At 39.1% G+C, this 17,218-nt stretch overlaps 2 protein-coding genes across 3 annotated transcripts in view; one reads left to right on the top strand and one right to left on the bottom strand.

Annotated features, from left to right (window-relative positions):
- The window catches only part of LOC119736883 (NACHT domain- and WD repeat-containing protein 1-like), a 28,224-nt gene extending 25,496 nt beyond the window's left edge, over nt 1–2,728 (bottom strand). Inside the window, exons 1-2 of one of the 2 annotated variants that reach the window (XM_038210895.1) lie at nt 2,671–2,728; nt 1,971–2,085 (exon numbers count right to left, since the gene is read on the bottom strand). The gene's annotated coding sequence lies outside the window, so the exon portion shown is untranslated. The remainder of the gene's footprint in view (nt 1–1,970; nt 2,086–2,670) is intronic. The other variant, XM_038210896.1, reaches the window with a different exon arrangement.
- Nucleotides 2,729–2,935: 207 nt separating this feature from the next.
- Nucleotides 2,936–16,612, top strand: LOC119736882 (lamina-associated polypeptide 2, isoforms beta/delta/epsilon/gamma-like). The gene is made up of 5 exons (XM_038210894.1): nt 2,936–3,421; nt 10,745–10,871; nt 11,048–11,215; nt 11,895–11,976; nt 12,904–16,612. Exons 1-5 carry the CDS (start codon nt 3,104–3,106, stop codon nt 13,181–13,183), a joined length of 975 nt encoding a protein of 324 aa, XP_038066822.1. The 5' UTR covers nt 2,936–3,103; the 3' UTR covers nt 13,184–16,612.
- The last annotated feature ends 606 nt before the right edge of the window (nt 16,613–17,218 follow it).

The raw sequence follows: 17,218 nt of genomic DNA, 5'->3' as shown, positions 1-17,218 counted from the left end.
ACATTGTTGATAATAACATAATTTAATCTACTTATAAGTTATAAGTGATAATAATCTGGTTTATGATGAGTTTAATGCCGGGGTTTAAGGATGAGGTAAATGACAAAGCTGATTAATGCTGATCTAAAGAGGAAGCTTGGGTTTATTAAAATGATTTGGGTTGGGCTTAAAGGGAATATACAACATTTGCTTTTGATGTACACATGTAGTTATCAGAAATGGATGGATTTTGGGGGTTAGTATTTTATAGCAAATATTGTTACACTGACTTGCTTGAAGTTTTGTGTTCGTAAAACAATAACGTTCCTGTAGTCTGGTTCCCTGACCCCACTTAAAATGAAACAGAGTAATTTATAGACATCAGGAAATTGTAAGGTTAGAGACCAGTCTAGCTGGCTTGTAACCGTTCATAGGTGTGTAATCGCTTGCAAACAAAATGTTGACTAACTAAATATGGCAAATTGGGGTCAGTTTCTGAAGAAAAAAAACAACAGATTTTTCCAACGCTGGTCGGCTGACCTGTCCATGCCCCGGTTAACATGCTTGCAGCATCAAAACTAGATAAGGCTGTATCACATGGGGAAAAACGAGCCAAAAAAACAGTCCAAATTTGTAGTAGATTATGTAAAAATAATAACATAATAAAAAATAATGCCTGCTGTACATGTAGTTGTTCTGAACGACTGAAGAGTATAGTGAGTAGAACATTTATGCATAAAGTTTGCCTTCTGTCCGAAACTAAAATCTGTTCGGGCCTACTTGATTTGCTACTTGTACTATTTGGTTCACCATGACTGTTAAATACTAGTCTGAAATGGTTTGAATTTAAACTTTTTCAGAAATTAAAAAAAAAAAAATCACAGAAACATTTATTTTAATAATACTTTGGTGCACACAGAAAAAAAACAACTTTTTGCCAGAAAATGGTCGCAAGGTATCGGTAGACCTAGCCCAGGTTGGAAGACCTCTTCATTGTTTTACGACTGACGCAAAGCGGTAAGGGAGTCCACCTGGGCTACGGTAGACCCAGTAACTGAGGCGCTAGAAGTAACTACTTTTTTCGAATTTTGTCTTTGGTTGGTCGTACTACGACCGACAGGGTGTCAAGTGAGGTCCACTCCAAGTATGGAACTCTTTCCAAATCTTTAAAAAAGGGAAATACATGTACTCCCATATCTGGCCAGTGCAGTAAATACTTCAATATTTTCCCTGCTATATTTGACATTTTAGGACATATTATTATCACTTTCTGATGGCTGATAGGTCACTGAAGGGTAGTCCGAGTAACTAGGACTCTACGAATTGCCTTTTTTTAAATTTGGACATGGTCGGGCGATCGCCCGACCATGTCCAAATGTTTAAAAAGGCGATGTTAAAATGTTAAAAAAGCCGACAGAATCCACCTATGTTTGTTCTGCGCAACCTACGTAAGTATGTCATGAGGTATTGTGTGGAGTTTAGCGGCAAGCTGTGCAGCGGTTCTGTGGGAAATTTCTGTGTTTTGATGGACGTTTTTGTACTTAATTGGTGTTTCGTGCTGCAAACAATATTGCGGGGTTCTGTATCTATGAGGCTCCGCTATAGTTCTAGGAGTATCCGGGCCCGGGCTTGAACCCACGCCACTGTTGCCTTTGAAACACCAGAGCATGCGTCCAGTGTTCTTAACCGCTAGGCCATCTCACCCCAAAGTGGTATCTAGTATAGGCCATCTATATCGTCAGTCCACCTAAATTTAAAACGACGAGGATCTATTTTGACACACTCTCATTCAATTAACGTTGGACAATGCCCGCGCGTTGCAAGCGTTACCTGCGCCGATTATGGTGACTTGAAGATACAAAGTGGTATTCCAGTCCAGGAAATCCGATAAAATGTGACATTTACCCAAGTCCTCTTACAAACATTCAGCTAATATAATTTGTATCCTTTATTGTTCCATCAATCATGCTCAAAAACAGTGATCAGCTCACCTTTGTGGAATTCAGTTAGGCCTTCATCCCTCTTTTCAGTCGAAGTTCACAGCTTTCACAGTTTTCAAAACCAAGTGAAGCTTTAGAGCCTGTTTAAACTTCCAGGAAGTGAATGCTGTATGATCGATACAAAATGGTACAAAAAATGGAATTAATACTAAATACGAAGTGGCTATCGTTACGGCACTCGTTGTTTAGCGCCCTCTACGATTTTTTTTTGATACGCACGCAGGTATATAATTATTTGTTTCCCCACGTTTTCTCGAGCAGTGCGCCAGCTCAGCCGATAGAGGGTAGGATTTTGCACCGCGAGGTTGCGGGTTCGAATTTCAGTTTTGCACTCGAATTTTTTTCCTTTTCTAACCTGAGGCTTTGGAGGATTTTTTTTAAAAGGGAAATAAAGTCCGAATTTCATAAAGTTCAAATTCACTTTTTTCCTTCTAATTTTATATTTTCTTGTCATGTTTTTTTTATAAAAGTTGCCAGGTTGCAGTCTACCGTAACGATAGAAAATGGGAAATGCGTTACGGCTGCCGTAACAATAGCCACTGCGTACTAAATAATACCATGGAGGTAGGAAACATAATACAGCCTACGTGATCAACACATTCACAATCACATATTTTTATGTCACTGGCAGCACTGCATCCAAAACACCAACGAGACATTACTGGCATATTATACTGCGGAAGCAACATACGCAATTTCCGAATAACAGATCCCCGGCCCCATCACGCCGATGAAAAGGTGCACCGCATATATATCTGCACTCATACAGCGTACTATGTAAATGCGTGACAGTAACCATGTACACAAACCGTACCGGCTAGCAAAACATGCAATTATCGTCTGCACACACGTTTATTTACGCTGTACACAGTACGTGTTGAACAAGGTGTAAAGGCTGATACCCTGCAAATTATCTACACGTTCACGGTAATCAAGACTTGGTTACCAGACTTCATTCTTCTCCCAAAAAATAAAAAAAATAAACCACCGCACTCGGTTAGCCAATCAGAAGTGGCGTCTGATAATTTGCCAGGGACGCGTGAGCGCTAGCGTCATTCATTCGACATTTGCATGTTGTGAAAAAGCCTGCTTTTGGAATCCCTGCAAAAAAATACCTGTCAAAGATGCCCGCCCTCCCAAGGAACCCTTCTTTAATGACCAAAGAGCGCCTGGCGGAGGAGCTCAGGAGGAACAACATTCCTTTGCCGAGAAGCAGGTCCAAAAAGGACGTTTACGTGGACCTTTATCGACGGTATCTGCTCGACCACGAAGACGAATCGTCCAGCACCCCGAAGCAGCAGCAACAGTGGGGATCCTACCGGAATATGTCGGTTAACACTTCGCCCAAGTTGGGGTTTTCCAGTGACGAAGAGGAGGAAGTTGCGGTTGCGGTTGCGGTTAGGAAGACGCAGGTGAAGAATGTGAACAACAACAGGAGTCCGGTAAGTAAGCGTGGTGTATTATTAGAAAAGACCTCAAGCGTAATTTGCTCCTCTAGTTGTTGGCAGCGTGTGCTAGCCACGCCGCCAAGTGCCACCAATAGTCAATACATGCAATATGAATCGATTTTATTTTGATTGACAAACTGCGGGCTCGGCGGGAATCGCTGCATAAAACTTTAAAAAGTGCTGTGCCAGTCAAGGGCGGATCCAGGGGGGGGGCCAAAGGGGGCCATGCCCCCCCCCCCCCCCCAAAACGAAACCAATTTTTTTTTTTTTTTATGTGACATCGCAATAAAGGCAGGCAATGAGTACACCACCATCTTTTCCTCAAAAAAAATTGGTTAAAGTGGTCAGAAATTGCCTCAGATCGCACCACAGAGCATCTAGAATCCAAAAAAATGTTTTGGCCCCCCAAAAAATTGTGTTCTGGATCCGCCCTTGGTGCCAGTTGTGCTGCAAGTGCAGCTTATAACTTATATTTCAATTTTTTATAAGTTGTATTGCCTGGGGCAGAGTAGGGGCCAGGGACAGACAGGCACAGTGGTTCATGTACAATTTACAAATTAAATCAATTTGATGTAAACTTTGATGAATTAATTTAAAATGTATGCAACTTTTTGCAAGGCAATGCAAGCTGGGGAGCTACGGTAGGGGCCTTGAAAACGAGGGAACTTGACAAAAAGCATTATTGAAAATTCATTATTTAAAGCAACTGTCATGACTGTATTTATAATTGTTAGAAATGTCACTGAAAACAAAATGATCATTTTAGTTTTGTAGCCTACCATTGCCTACCTGCAATTAAAGCAGCAATATAAAAAGATGGTCTGTATTTTGCAAAAAGAAATCTTGATTTATCCAAATGTGTGTGTCAGCTCACTGTTTGTGATTTATTGTTATGGATGTGGGATGAAATGTTAATGTCAAGTGAACCTCTAACAATTTTTTTTGGAAGAGGTAAATGATAAATAACATTGTCCATGGTAATTTGTTTGAATTAGGCTAAACTTCAAGTTTTGGCATAGTTGACTTTACTGTTGCATGCACTTTTCCCTTGCTTTGAATGCCAGCTTTTGATTCCCAATTTTGTATAGACTACTCTCAAGAGCTATCATCCTTACAACTTAAAGTTACATCAACAAAATATTGACAATTTGCTGTAATACTGGTTCTTAACTATTTCAAACAAGGCCTACCCGGTATATGTGGTTCTGTCGAGCGCAATCTGAGTCCCCCGCGCAAGTTTAAACCTGCGCGCGCAAGTTTAAACCTGCGCGAGTGACTCTCGAAGCACGCAAACTACACCGCGCCATTTTAATTTGCGCGCGCACGTTACAACTTGCGCAAAGGCGATCGCAATTTAAGACACTTGCGCGCGCATGTTTAAACTTGCGCGCGCAGGTTTAAACTTGCGCGTGGGACTCAGATTGCGCTCGACAGTACTACACATGTTTCTGTGCTACTACAGTTTCTCACCATGATGAAAATATGTAAGCTGTATTGCACTGCTATCCTGATCTGTTTATTTATCCTGCCATACCAAATGAATGGCATACATTCATTTGGTTTATCAAGATTAAGATATCTTTATCTTCAATTATAATATAGCACAGTAAGGACATCCAAAGAAAAATTTTAATCTCTTGTGACATGCTTAAATTCACCTAGGTAAATTCAGATCAACAGGGTTGTTGTGTGAGTGGTGTTGAACTGGTTACTGGAAAACCAGCTTCTGTCAGTCCTTTTTTTGTATGGTTGAACTGATTTCTTTTTGTTTAATGCAGTGTGGTGTTGCTGGTACATGTAGATGAAGTGAGTGAACACAGTGTGAATTGAACCTTTTATAAAGTGATATATTGTAATTATGTAAATGTACACTCTTTGTCATGTCTGTTGTGTATTCTGGGCTTGAAATATCAACTGGACCATTTCTAGCCCTTTTTCCTCGTGCGTGTACGTACATGTACATGCCATTTGGGCTTTTAAAAGGTGCTTTCCGCGAAATAATAATCGTTCGAAAGATCATTAAAAAGTAGAATATATTAGTGCACACAACTACATGCATGCCTAGAAAATGTGTGGTTTCTCATGAAAGCATTCCACAAGTAATTACAGGGTACTAAAATTTGGTCATAAAAAATCAAGCCTAAGGCCAAAAAAAAAAAGGCTCCGGTTTCTGGTATGGAGCTTGCCCAAAAAGTGGTGCGGCGACGCGGCTTTTTTTTTTTTTTACCTGATTTTTTTGCTTCAAATATGTGCTGATGACTGCAAATGGTGCCCGACTAAACTTAGTGCAAATATATGGGAGTCCAGAGAGGCCACATAAAGCTTATTCTTGACCATAACCCAATCTAAAAACACGTTAAATTGTGCAGCAGCAGGATTCCAGTCAACCAGTGAGTTTGGCGGTTTTGAGACATCATCTTTCATTGGAAAATTTTTTTTTTCATTTTGCCGACGCGCATGGCTACGACGACGCGCGCACATACCAGAAACTGGAGACTTTTTTTTGGCCTAAGTTGGATTACAACATTTACAAATCTCCGCAGGGCCATCTGGTGACCATAGCGACTAAATGGCTGAAAGCTGTCCTTTCCTATCCTGCGCAAGTTTCAGTAGTTCAGTCTTGATTACAATCACATTTTATTGTGCACGTTTCATTTAAAAAGGTGCTTCAAACACATGTGCACTCACTGCTGTTGGACCTGATTTCCCACCGTGAATTGTCACATTGTAATTACGAGGCCCCAGTCTGATCCTGACAGCTTTAGCTCATAATTTTGATGGTTATATCCACTGCAGGAAATGTTTAGGCAAGGTATAAAATAATGGTTGCTGTCTCAGGTGTAAACAAACATGGATTTTCAATATTTACTTTGTCAATGGTGACCCAGACCTTCACAATATGGTAAATTAAACAATCTCAGACACCAAGTTTACACCATAGTTGGTCTAGTGCTGAACTAGCCTATTGTAAATTTAGCCATTAGCAGACTCCCCATACTATACAACCCCCCCCCCCCCCCCCAACAATGCAAAATGAGGCCCCATTAACCACAGTATCCCTAGTAAGGTCAAACCACAAGTGCTACCATTATTACACAAGGGTAATAAAATTCACACCAACCCAATTAAGTTCTAATAGTCTTGATTATGCTGTGCCTGGGGTATCTGTTGCACCCTGAAAGAGGTAACCACATGTGTAGTGTTGTTATGTTAGATCAAAGTGAATATTTCTACTGAGATTTCGCACAAACAGTAATCAAACAAAACTATTTTAGTTTTATAATATTTGAGCGATATTTGAGCGCCGGCGGACACTTGTGCTCTTAAGCAAGGCACTTAACCATTATTGCTTCGTCCTTCGGATGGGACGTTAAGCCGTAGGTCCCGTGTGTTGTATAAATGCACGTAAAAGAACCCAGTAAACACTTATCGCTAAGAGAAGGGGTTTGCCCCGGTGTTTCTGGCCTCCTGTATAAACTCCCACGTGGAGTATTTAGGAGAAGAACCAACCAAGAACCAAGAAAAAGGCAGTTGTTGCACTTACAAATGTCTGTTCCCCTGCAACATACAAACATATTGTGATGCATGCAGACAGGTACAGTCGAACCACATTCAGCTTATTTGTTACGAAATACATTTTGAAATAATAGGTACATGTACATATCATGCGCCAATGCTTTTTCCCCGTTTCTCAAAGTAAATTTCAATGCTTATGCTTCGAAAAATTAGGAATGTGTAAGCAGAAACTTTTACTTGGAGGTTGAAATTATAACTTCACTGGGGGATTTTGAATGTCGGTTTGCTGGAATCCCATTGTTATACATCAGTTTGCAAACAACAGGGAACTCTTGACTGGCAGAGTGCAGCCTCTCTACACCATTTTTCTGTCTGTCACACATTGTCATGCAAAGCAACATGGTTAGGTGCAGGATTTTCTTCTGACACTTTTGTCAAATTGAATAGGATTTTCTTGTACTCTGTTTGGACTTCTGCTCACAGTTTAAGTTGTTTGTGGGGAATCTTGCTGCGGCTTAGCGTAAGAATCAGTGGTTAGCTAGAGCCTGCATCCTTAATATTTTTGATAGCTACTGGTACCTAAACAATTTCACCATCATGGGATCTTGTATACACACAACGTGTAGAGACAAGTCATGCTTCTTTATGTTTTCAACATGATTTGGAATTTTAATAATTATTTACCGCGGTTCTGATTGTGTTAATAAGCGGTGCACTGTACCCACATATTACCCCCTGACCTATACTTCCCAGAAGTCAACTTTTGCCCTACTTAAAAAGTGCATCTCTCGATCACTACAGGAAATAATAAACTGCTGAAATTACTTCTGGTCTTACCCAATGAATGAAAGTGCAGCTGGATGTAACATAAGCTGCAGTGTATGAGATTTGAAGGATTGGGATTGGGAAAAAGCCAAGTTTTCAATTACCTTCCAAAACCTCAATCTTCATTCTGGCCACCAGAAACTAGTTTAAAACTCTAAAAGTAAGTTTGGTTTTAGAAAGGATAGGCTAAGCCGTTTTTGTGTGCAATTATTGTGTTATTTCGTTCTTGCATTAGGGGATTTTAGTGGATCTTGTCAAGGGCGGATCCAGAACACAATTTTGGGAGGGGCCAAAAATTTTTTTTGGACCCCCCAAAAAGTGGGTCAAAAAAATTACGGCGTGGGGTTCGGGGCCCGCTTAAGGGCCCCGAAAAATTTTTGGATTCTAGATGCTCTGTGGTGCGATCTGAGGCAATTTCTGACCACTTTAACCAATTTTTTTTTGAGGAAAAGATGGTGGTGTACTCATTGCCTGCCTTTATTGCGATGTCACATAAAAAAAAAAAAAAATTGGTTTCGTTTTGGGGGGGGCCATGGCCCCCTTTGGCCCCCCCCCTGGATCCGCCCTTGGATCTTGTTTGTACTAAACAAATAAAAGCTGTGCTTTCTTCAATATGAGCCAATAAGCATTTCTTTCTCAATAATGTGGTCTGCAGGGTTTCTTGCACAGAGAACCAGCATAATATGCCATACATTGCAGCAACAATAAGCACGTGTACAGCTGTTTGCTTAGTCCTTGGGACTGGGAGCAAGGGGCAAGGATTGTCCAGGGTCCTCCTTTTGTGTCTTCAGACTCTTCCTTGCCCTTGGGCATATCTTACCAATCCCAGCATTTGCTTTGTCCTTGAAGACTTCTTCCAAAACATGCAGAAGGGGTGCCCTGAATGTTTGCTTTGTCCTTGGCTCCTCCTCAATTGATGGGGTCCCATGCAAAGAATGCAGGAACACATTAAAGAATCCTGTTTGGTTTGAATTAGAATGACCCGTACCAGGGAGCGTCACTTATTCACTTATTAATCATGGATGGCTGCACAGCTCGGCGTCCCTTTTTTTTTTGTAGCTTATTTTCCGCTTGTAAAGATATGCAATAACACGTGTGCCATGATGAAAAGATTGTACCATTTTGTGGTGGTGGTGGTATTAACATGCTTGTGCACAGAGCTGTAAAAAAACAGCTCCATGTTTTTTGTAACTATTGGGAAGATCGGGTGTACTTGTAGGCGGCATTATTCACAATTATTCAATTGTGCTGTGGTGATCATTTCTAAAATTTATCAGCTTGTTCAGCGGTTAATTACAAAGTAATTTTATTGTCAAAATTAACAAAGAGCGGCTTATAATCATTTCTTCCAAACAATTTTTTTTTTCTCATTTTCTTTTTAGAAGTAAATCACCAACCTTGACCATATTTCACAATAAAGACTTGACAATGCTTACGCTAAACTCAATGCTTAATCTCTCAAAGAAAAGGATGAATGTTCTGTAAGCAAATAAAAAGGTGCAAAGCATTGCCATTCTGAATTTCACGCTCAACATGTAAACAACAGTTAAATGGCCAAGTGTAGAGTTCAGGTCTGAGCAGACTGTATCCACTTGACATATGGTTGATTAATAACTAACATGTACACAATGTACATGTGTGGATGACTCTCGCATCATGTTGTGGGGGCAAGGTTCAGGCGCAGTTCGTGTTTACAATACCTAAAATTGGGAATATGGCATTACTCAGAATTTAAGATAAGGTTTAGAAATAAAATATATTTTATAGTGACTCATAATTATCCATATTATTTCTAATCATTTGAAATCTTTCTACAAGTGGTTTCGGTACTTCGATATATGCATTTTTTTATAATTTAATTTTTTTTTTACAGCAAACTGCTTGAAAGTGAAGTTGATGGTAGAAATTATCAACTTAAGTATTTTATTTCGAGTCTTCTTTGTTTCTTTCTGGAAACAGTTTTAGTGGTTGGCATATTTCCAGTCATATATAAACTGCAAAGAAACTAGACTAAACCTAAACTAGACTAAACCTTGAAAATAATGACAGGAAAATGTTTTTAGTTTTTGTTAAATGTTAGATATAATACTCATAGATTTGTTGAATAGTCTAGCAGATTTGTTTACCACATTTAAGCAAGGCTCATAAATAAACATGTTTACTTTAGCAAACGTGACGTTTGAGTTAAACTTAAAGTACTTATGAAATGCATAAATTACTGTGTTAGTTTGGGGTGGACAATACTTCAAATAGCTTTCCCTTTAGAAAATTGTTTGCACAATTCTCTTTTTCTGCACAGTGTTTTTCTTTCTCCTACTGATACTGTCCTAGTGTATACTTAAGTTACCGGTACATCAAGCTTCATGTTATTGTTAAGCTTATCCCAAATTCTGGGAGGTCTAGGCAGAAAAGTCTACCAATCAAATAGATGTGCTTTGCCAAAATTAGCAGAGAAAACAAATCATTTTTTGGCTGTTAGCCTGGTACTTTGTTCATTGCTTGGCAAAGTTCCATGTGTGTATGAAGCAGCTCCTTAAAATTGGCCCCTGGAACTATAGCAATAGCCCCCTCTGTTGTTTCAGGAAAACCATGTTGTGCAAGCCTGATTACCTCATTGCAGGAAATCCCCTGTTCTTTGTGCATACTGCATGAGTGTTTCAGCGTGGCCAAAGTCCATATCTTTGTATTTTACAAACCACACCTATTTTTATCGGGCTTATAATTTCCACATAAAGTTGAAGATATAAGCTGCATCACAATTACAATGTACAAGGTGAGCTAGCATTAATGTTCATGTGCAAAGTTGAACAACCAGACAATGCGGTATGTTCAGTTATCAACTTCAAGGTCAGGTTTACTACGTTGTCCAATTTGCAAGGAGACATGCCTCTGGAATGTTACGCTGGTTGATTCGCCATTACTTGCATGGCATAATACACCTGTTCTGAGGGTTAACTATTTCATGTCCCATTACAGAGGAAAGCATCAAAGAAGGCCAACCTGAGTGAGTTTGAGGACCGCCTTGCTGAGGTGGAGGGGTTGTCAGATGCTGACCTCAAGAAGGAGTTGCAGATTAGGGGGGTCAAACCAGGCCCAATAGTAGGTGAGTTCATTAGATTTGTGGAATATAGAGGTCAAGAAGTGCACTTGTTGCAGTAGAACAACATTGTACTGAAGATTGGGGAAGTAGAAAACGAAACGAAGCCCACAAAGTTCACTTTTACAACTTTCCTAATTGTAGTGTAAGCATAACAACCATCAGTTTCTTTTGCCACACAGCGTCGACCCGAGCCGTGTACGAGAGGAAGCTGGCCGACCTGTTGCTGCAGCCAGAGCAGCAGGAGTTTGAGGAAGGAGAAGACGAGGAGGATGGATTTCAGGAGGAGAGGATGGAAGAAGGAGTCAGCCAGGAGAATGAAGACGACTACAGCGACTCGGACGTAGACGGTCAGATCCAAATACTTTGTATTAGTTGTGTCCATCACAAGTCCCATCACAAGTCCTCACACAGGCCTCACAAGTCCATCACAAGTCCTCGCAAGTCCTCACAAGTCCTTGCAAGTCCTTGCAAGTCCTCACAAGTCCTAACAATTCTTGTGACCAGTCTTATGATGGACTTGACTACAATACCACCAACAATGTACACTTTTTCAATGCAATCAGTTTTGTATAGAGAGAGAAATATAGTTGAATACCCAATTTCAAGTCTTGTTGAGGGTTGGTATTGAGGCAGTTTAAAAGACAATACTCCCATTCTTGTAAATTGGGATGCCCTGCTGCAGTGTAATTTGAATTTTTAATTTCATCAAATGTATTTGCTGTGTGACCCAATCCCTTTCAGAAATCAACAGCAATAGCAAATTTCCATTTATCCCAAATTCAAGAAGTCCAGAAAAGAACAGGGGAAATGGTCTACTTACAAAATTGGCAGAGCACACTGTCCGAAACGTAGATTTTCCACCAGTTCTTTCCAGAACCTCACGACTCATGAGAATTGTTACTTCATGGTGCAACCATAAACTTACTCTAATTGCTCTTTTTTTACCATGCAGGCCTTCAAGTCGTGGCTGTGAGAAATTAGTAAAAAATTCACAGTTTCAAGTTTCACTTTTAATTTTAATTACAGAAAGTGTTCCGGACACATTGCCTATCAAAGACAGCAGAAAATCACAAACATCAACAAGTTCATACAGTACCAGGAGTACAAGGTAAGGATGTTTACAATTTACAAACAGGGAATACATGCTCTTCTTAATAATTTGTTTTTGCTGGGGAAAAGCAAATGGCAGTGTTCTGCCCAAATAATTTTTTGGTACTATGTCAAGATGTGTTTTCCTAATAACCTTAACCTTCCTCAATCCTCCCAAGTTCTCTGGGTGGTTTTGGAGGATTTTGGAGGATTGTGGATGAATGCAACATGTAATTTTGGAGGTTTGAGGGCACATGGACATTCAGTATCGGTTGATTTTGGAGGATTGAAGATGATCGCAACATGTAATTTTGGAGGATTGTGCGATTGAGGGCACATAGACATTCAGTATCGGTTGATTTTGGAGGATTGAGGCTGAATGGTGTTTGAAGAAGAGAGGGATTTTGTAGGATTGAGGCTGAATGCATTTTGAGAGGCAGGGCTGTTGTAGGATTTCGAAGGATTGAGGCAGTTGGTAGCATTGAGGAAGTATCCTTCATTTGAACACCACATTTTGGAGGACTGAGGATGGTTCCCAGCAAAATGGTTTAGGGGGTTAGGGTTAAGGTTAAACAAAGACAAAAGAGAAGAGGATGCCTAGGATGCATTATGCTCTTTGTAAACTCACATGAGTGCATACAAGTTTCGAACATGTGAAAGTGTTCCCTCTCCTACTTGTTTATTTCCTACACAATCGTCTCCTCTTCTCTTCCTCCCCCAAATTTGTCAAGAAATAGCTGCCAAACAAGTAAACAAGCTTGGCCAGTATTTAAGATATTCAACAGAAAGTATTAACAAAAATTTTAAAAAGGCTTTCCATGTAAAATTCACATCTCAAAGCACTTGTACCAATGTTAAAACATAAACTAATGAAAAAAAGAATTTATGAAAAAAAAACGTAACTAAGGCAACAAGGTATTTAATACATTTTCCTTCCTTTGCCTAGCTCCTCCTACAAGTCCCAAGTGACGCGGCTGATGGACCAGGAAGCCTCGTCCAAGGCCAGGCAGCGCAGCGTCACCCCGCAGAAGAAGACAGAAACCGCATCGACGGAGAAAACAACGAAGACGACGGTGTCCGCTCAGCGCAGAGAGGAGAAAAGCAAGCCCTTAGTCCCCGTCTGGCTGCAGATCCTCATATTCCTCCTGGTAGCCGGATTCCTGGTCCTCGTCTGGTACAGTATGGAGACAGGCCAGCCTGACCAAAACCTTGTCGCAGGAGAATGAGAGTTCTCTCTGTTTTGTGTTGGTTGTCGTTGTTTTAGGAGAGATATTTGTGATGAATCACAAGTCCATCAAAAGTCAGTCGCATGTCATCTAGCCCAAACACAGCTCGCAAGCTATTCAAATGAACCGTGACAAAGGCATTCCTTTGTAATTGTTCATACCCAGTTACATGTGACTGGACTTGTGAGTTGACTTGGGATTTACTTGTGACCGGACATGTGATGGACTTGTGAGCTATCACAAGGACCTCAATTGCAGCACTCTTTGCTGTCCCTTTCAAACCTAAATTGGTACCTGACTAGGCTCTCATAGTCTTATTTCCTGTGCCAAGAATTGACTTGCGACCGAAACCCCTGTCACATAGTAGTGAATAGAGCTAAATTATGCCTAGTGTACTTTTTTTTCTCTCTCGAAATTTGGCAAAGTCCAGATACGCTCAATTTCTCAGCTAAAATTTTTTTTTTAGTGAACCTGTGACGTATAAGATGAATGCCCAACGAATGAGGAACGAACGCCGAGCGTATAACTAGCATCCATAGTAACGAATGGCAGCACAAATTTGAAGAACTGAAAGACTTTGCCACACAAATTTCTTCTTATGTCATCCTGTATTATGGAACTCTTGCACTGTTCACCGTGCCATGGTCCTACAGGCACAATTCCCATTTACGACTTTTAATACATGTATAGGACAAAATATTCAATTGTCATTTTGAATGACTTGTACATGTTCCTCTGACATCTTGCAAAAAGCAAGCTTATTACCTTCATAATTTAGACATTTCCTTTTAATTGTTTTTAGATTCTCGGTCAATATTATTGTTCTCTGTCGTATATTGTTATATATTTCAAGTGGTGTATTTTCTGATTTCTTTGGTGGCCAAACTGAAATTTTAAACTCACTTCTCCCCAAAATATTGAAAAAGTTTGCACCTCAAAGGTATGCAAATTCAAATAATCAGAGATAACTTACACATGTAGCATTGTGTCGTAAAATAACAGAAGGACAGCAACATTTGGAACATGCAGTCTGCCAGGGACTGATAAAAAACCCTAGGATTTGAATTTGGGTCATCTCCACTCCATGGACCCTATTCACGAGGAGGCCATTTTGGTCGTAGGCCCTGTTCCCTGAATGTATTATATAAATTGTGAACTGTTGAATGGGATGGTGCCAGACTACTTATGCATTCTAGCCTCACTTGAATTTTTTTTTATTAAATGTAGCTTAAAACATTAAGGTATGTTTAAATCACACTTTTTAAAAATTATTCATCAGAGCAGACTGATATTAATTTGTAATTAACTTCATGTCATTGCTTTTATTTTACTTCACAAGTTCCAAAAAAATGAAGATTTTACCTCGCTCTCAACTTAATATGGCCGTCTCGTGCATAAAGTCCTTAACACTCCAAATCGCAGAAATAGACCTTTGTGTGGTTTACAATCATTGAGCACCATTTTGTATTAGTCATCATCAGTTCACCTAAATCTATATAAACAAAATTGGCTTCAACTTTTGCTCAAATTTGCATATTTCCCGGCCCTTTTAGTGAAAGTGTCTTTGGTATAAATTGTGTTTTGATGTAGATGCAGTGCGTGTGATGGATATTTTTTATAAAGGTATGTTTGGAAGATTTGATTTATTTAAATGGGGCACAACTGAGGTTAATTTCCATTCTAATCATGCATGATGCCCCAATTGTTATGATGTGGAACATGACGTTGTTAACCTCGGGATGCATTATACAAATAGTGAATGCTTCGAGTGGCGTAGTAAAACTAGCCTCCCGAGGTGATCCATAGACATGCGAAGCCGAGGTAAAATAGAAATTTCTTAGCGAACGTAAGTTATGAACGGTTGCATTGGCTGCACTCACACCCTACATAACGAGGCACGTGCAAGGTAGTTTATTTGCAATGTGATGTATATGAGGTAAACAGTCATTTTTGTAGACAAATGACCATTTTAGAACAATGAAAGTACAGTATCCAAGACAGTATCCAAGAGTTGTGGACTGAAATTTGAATGTAAAAAAAAAAAATGCTGCATAATGATTAAGACATACATGAGCCTATTGTGAATATAGAGATGAATATGCGTCTTAATATGTACATGGTAGTGTCTTATTTGATTCATTTGTTTCTTATTTTGCTCCAAAGTATGTTGCATATACATGTACATGTAATGTTCCTCTTTTAAGCATTTCATAGAATTCCAAAGTAATTACAATTCTTAAATTCTAAATTGACCTATGGCTTTGATTTGAAATGGCAGTTAAGGCTCAGCAGATTGTTTTAGGAAAAAGTTGTGACCTGATGCAGAACCAACTCATGTATGCGACAGAAAAAGCATTTAAAAAGAACCAAGTCCATGAAAACTTCCCGTTGTTCCCCATTTACTAATTCCAATCTTTGCTGTTCTACCTAAAATGGAGTAAAAAATGAAATCCGACCACAAAATATTGAGTAAGGTGTTCGTTTATTTTCCAGCTTCTAGCAAAAGCCACTGTTGAAGCAAGTCATCTGTGTTCATCTGTATGCAGATGTCAATCCACACTATTTTTGTTTTGTCTTTTAGTGTATAATATATATTAGTGTTAAGTATCCATAGAAATTTCATAGTGATTAGTTGATATTATTGTGTTTCTATTAATTAATATTATAATCAAATAATACCCCATTGTTTTCAAAGTTTTTTTTTTTTAATCACCGCATGTGCTTGAGGGACATATATTTACATGTGTGGAGTTTGTAATATTTTAACCAAAGCTTTAACTGAAAGCTGCCTTTCCATGTGCGTGTTTCAGTCTGTTGTTGTGTCGCCCGAAGGAACTTTTGGAAGACACTTACAAGTCCTAAATTCTGGATGATCGTCTGACCGTAGACTCAGTTTAATATACATGTATGTTAAAGTTTCGGTTCAGTTAAAAAAAAATAAAAATGGTATACCTTCTACATTCTTTCATGGAACTTGATCAAACTTGGATGCGGTGACCCTTGGGTGGGAAGACACAATTCTTCACTGAGGTCAAAGGTCATGTTGGGATCATTAGAGGTCATGTTCAAATATGCTTCAAGTGTTTCTTTGTCTACCGATTTTGACGGATTTGAATGTAACTTGTATGGAGTGATCCCTTGGGTGGGGGTTCATCACAACTCTTCCGAAATGGAGGTCAAATGTCATCTAGGGTCATTTGAGGTCGTTTAAAAATGCACAAAATTTGACTTTTTTTAAGAACACTTTGTACTTCGACCTACCATTAAGAACAGGCCCAAACACGCAATAGAGACAAAAACAGATTGAAAAACAACCTGGGAAAGACAGCTTAAGTGTAACATTTCTTTTCATTGTCTAATGCCAAAATGTAATTTTAACAAAGTCGGACACGATATTCTGTATTTTGAATAAAATATTAATTAACAAGATGTCATTTTTCTTCTGTTTATTTTTCTTCATTCTCTGTCCAGTGTTAAAATAATCCCCCAACCCCAACCCCCGTAAAAAAAGTCTTCCTTTTTGAACCAAAATTTTAAAAGAAAAACACAACTTTTAACCGTTATCTAAATGTATACACTGTCTACAGAATCCAAAGGGACATGACTGACATTTTTGGTTATCAACGTAACTAATTAATCAATCTCCAAAATGTGTGCAATAATGTATATTTGAAATCGCTATCTATAATTGTTACAAAAATGACATGATTGTTTTGACATTTCAAACAAGCTATTAAAATTTGTATCAATAGAGGGCACTTTTCAAGACATTCCAAGGTACGCATTAAGCATACTTTATATTGACAACTTCAAAACCTTGCATTTTACAATCTACATGTACTTTCTTCGAACTGAAGAAAAATGCAGCGAATAACTTTACTAAAAGTAGCTCATTCCATTTATTCCAGAACAGGTTATCACAGCACCCTAAATTTGTCCCTCAATGGCGAACTGTTTTGTGATTATCATATCTAGACGTCTAGAAAGTTGCAAAAGTTTATACATACAGTGTGACAGTACTAGCACTGAGAAAAT

Source organism: Patiria miniata, unplaced genomic scaffold (assembly GCF_015706575.1).
Source record: "Patiria miniata isolate m_02_andy unplaced genomic scaffold, ASM1570657v1 HiC_scaffold_3, whole genome shotgun sequence".
Taxonomy (NCBI): Eukaryota; Metazoa; Echinodermata; class Asteroidea; order Valvatida; family Asterinidae; genus Patiria; species Patiria miniata.
This window is presented reverse-complemented; position numbering and strand designations above follow the sequence as displayed.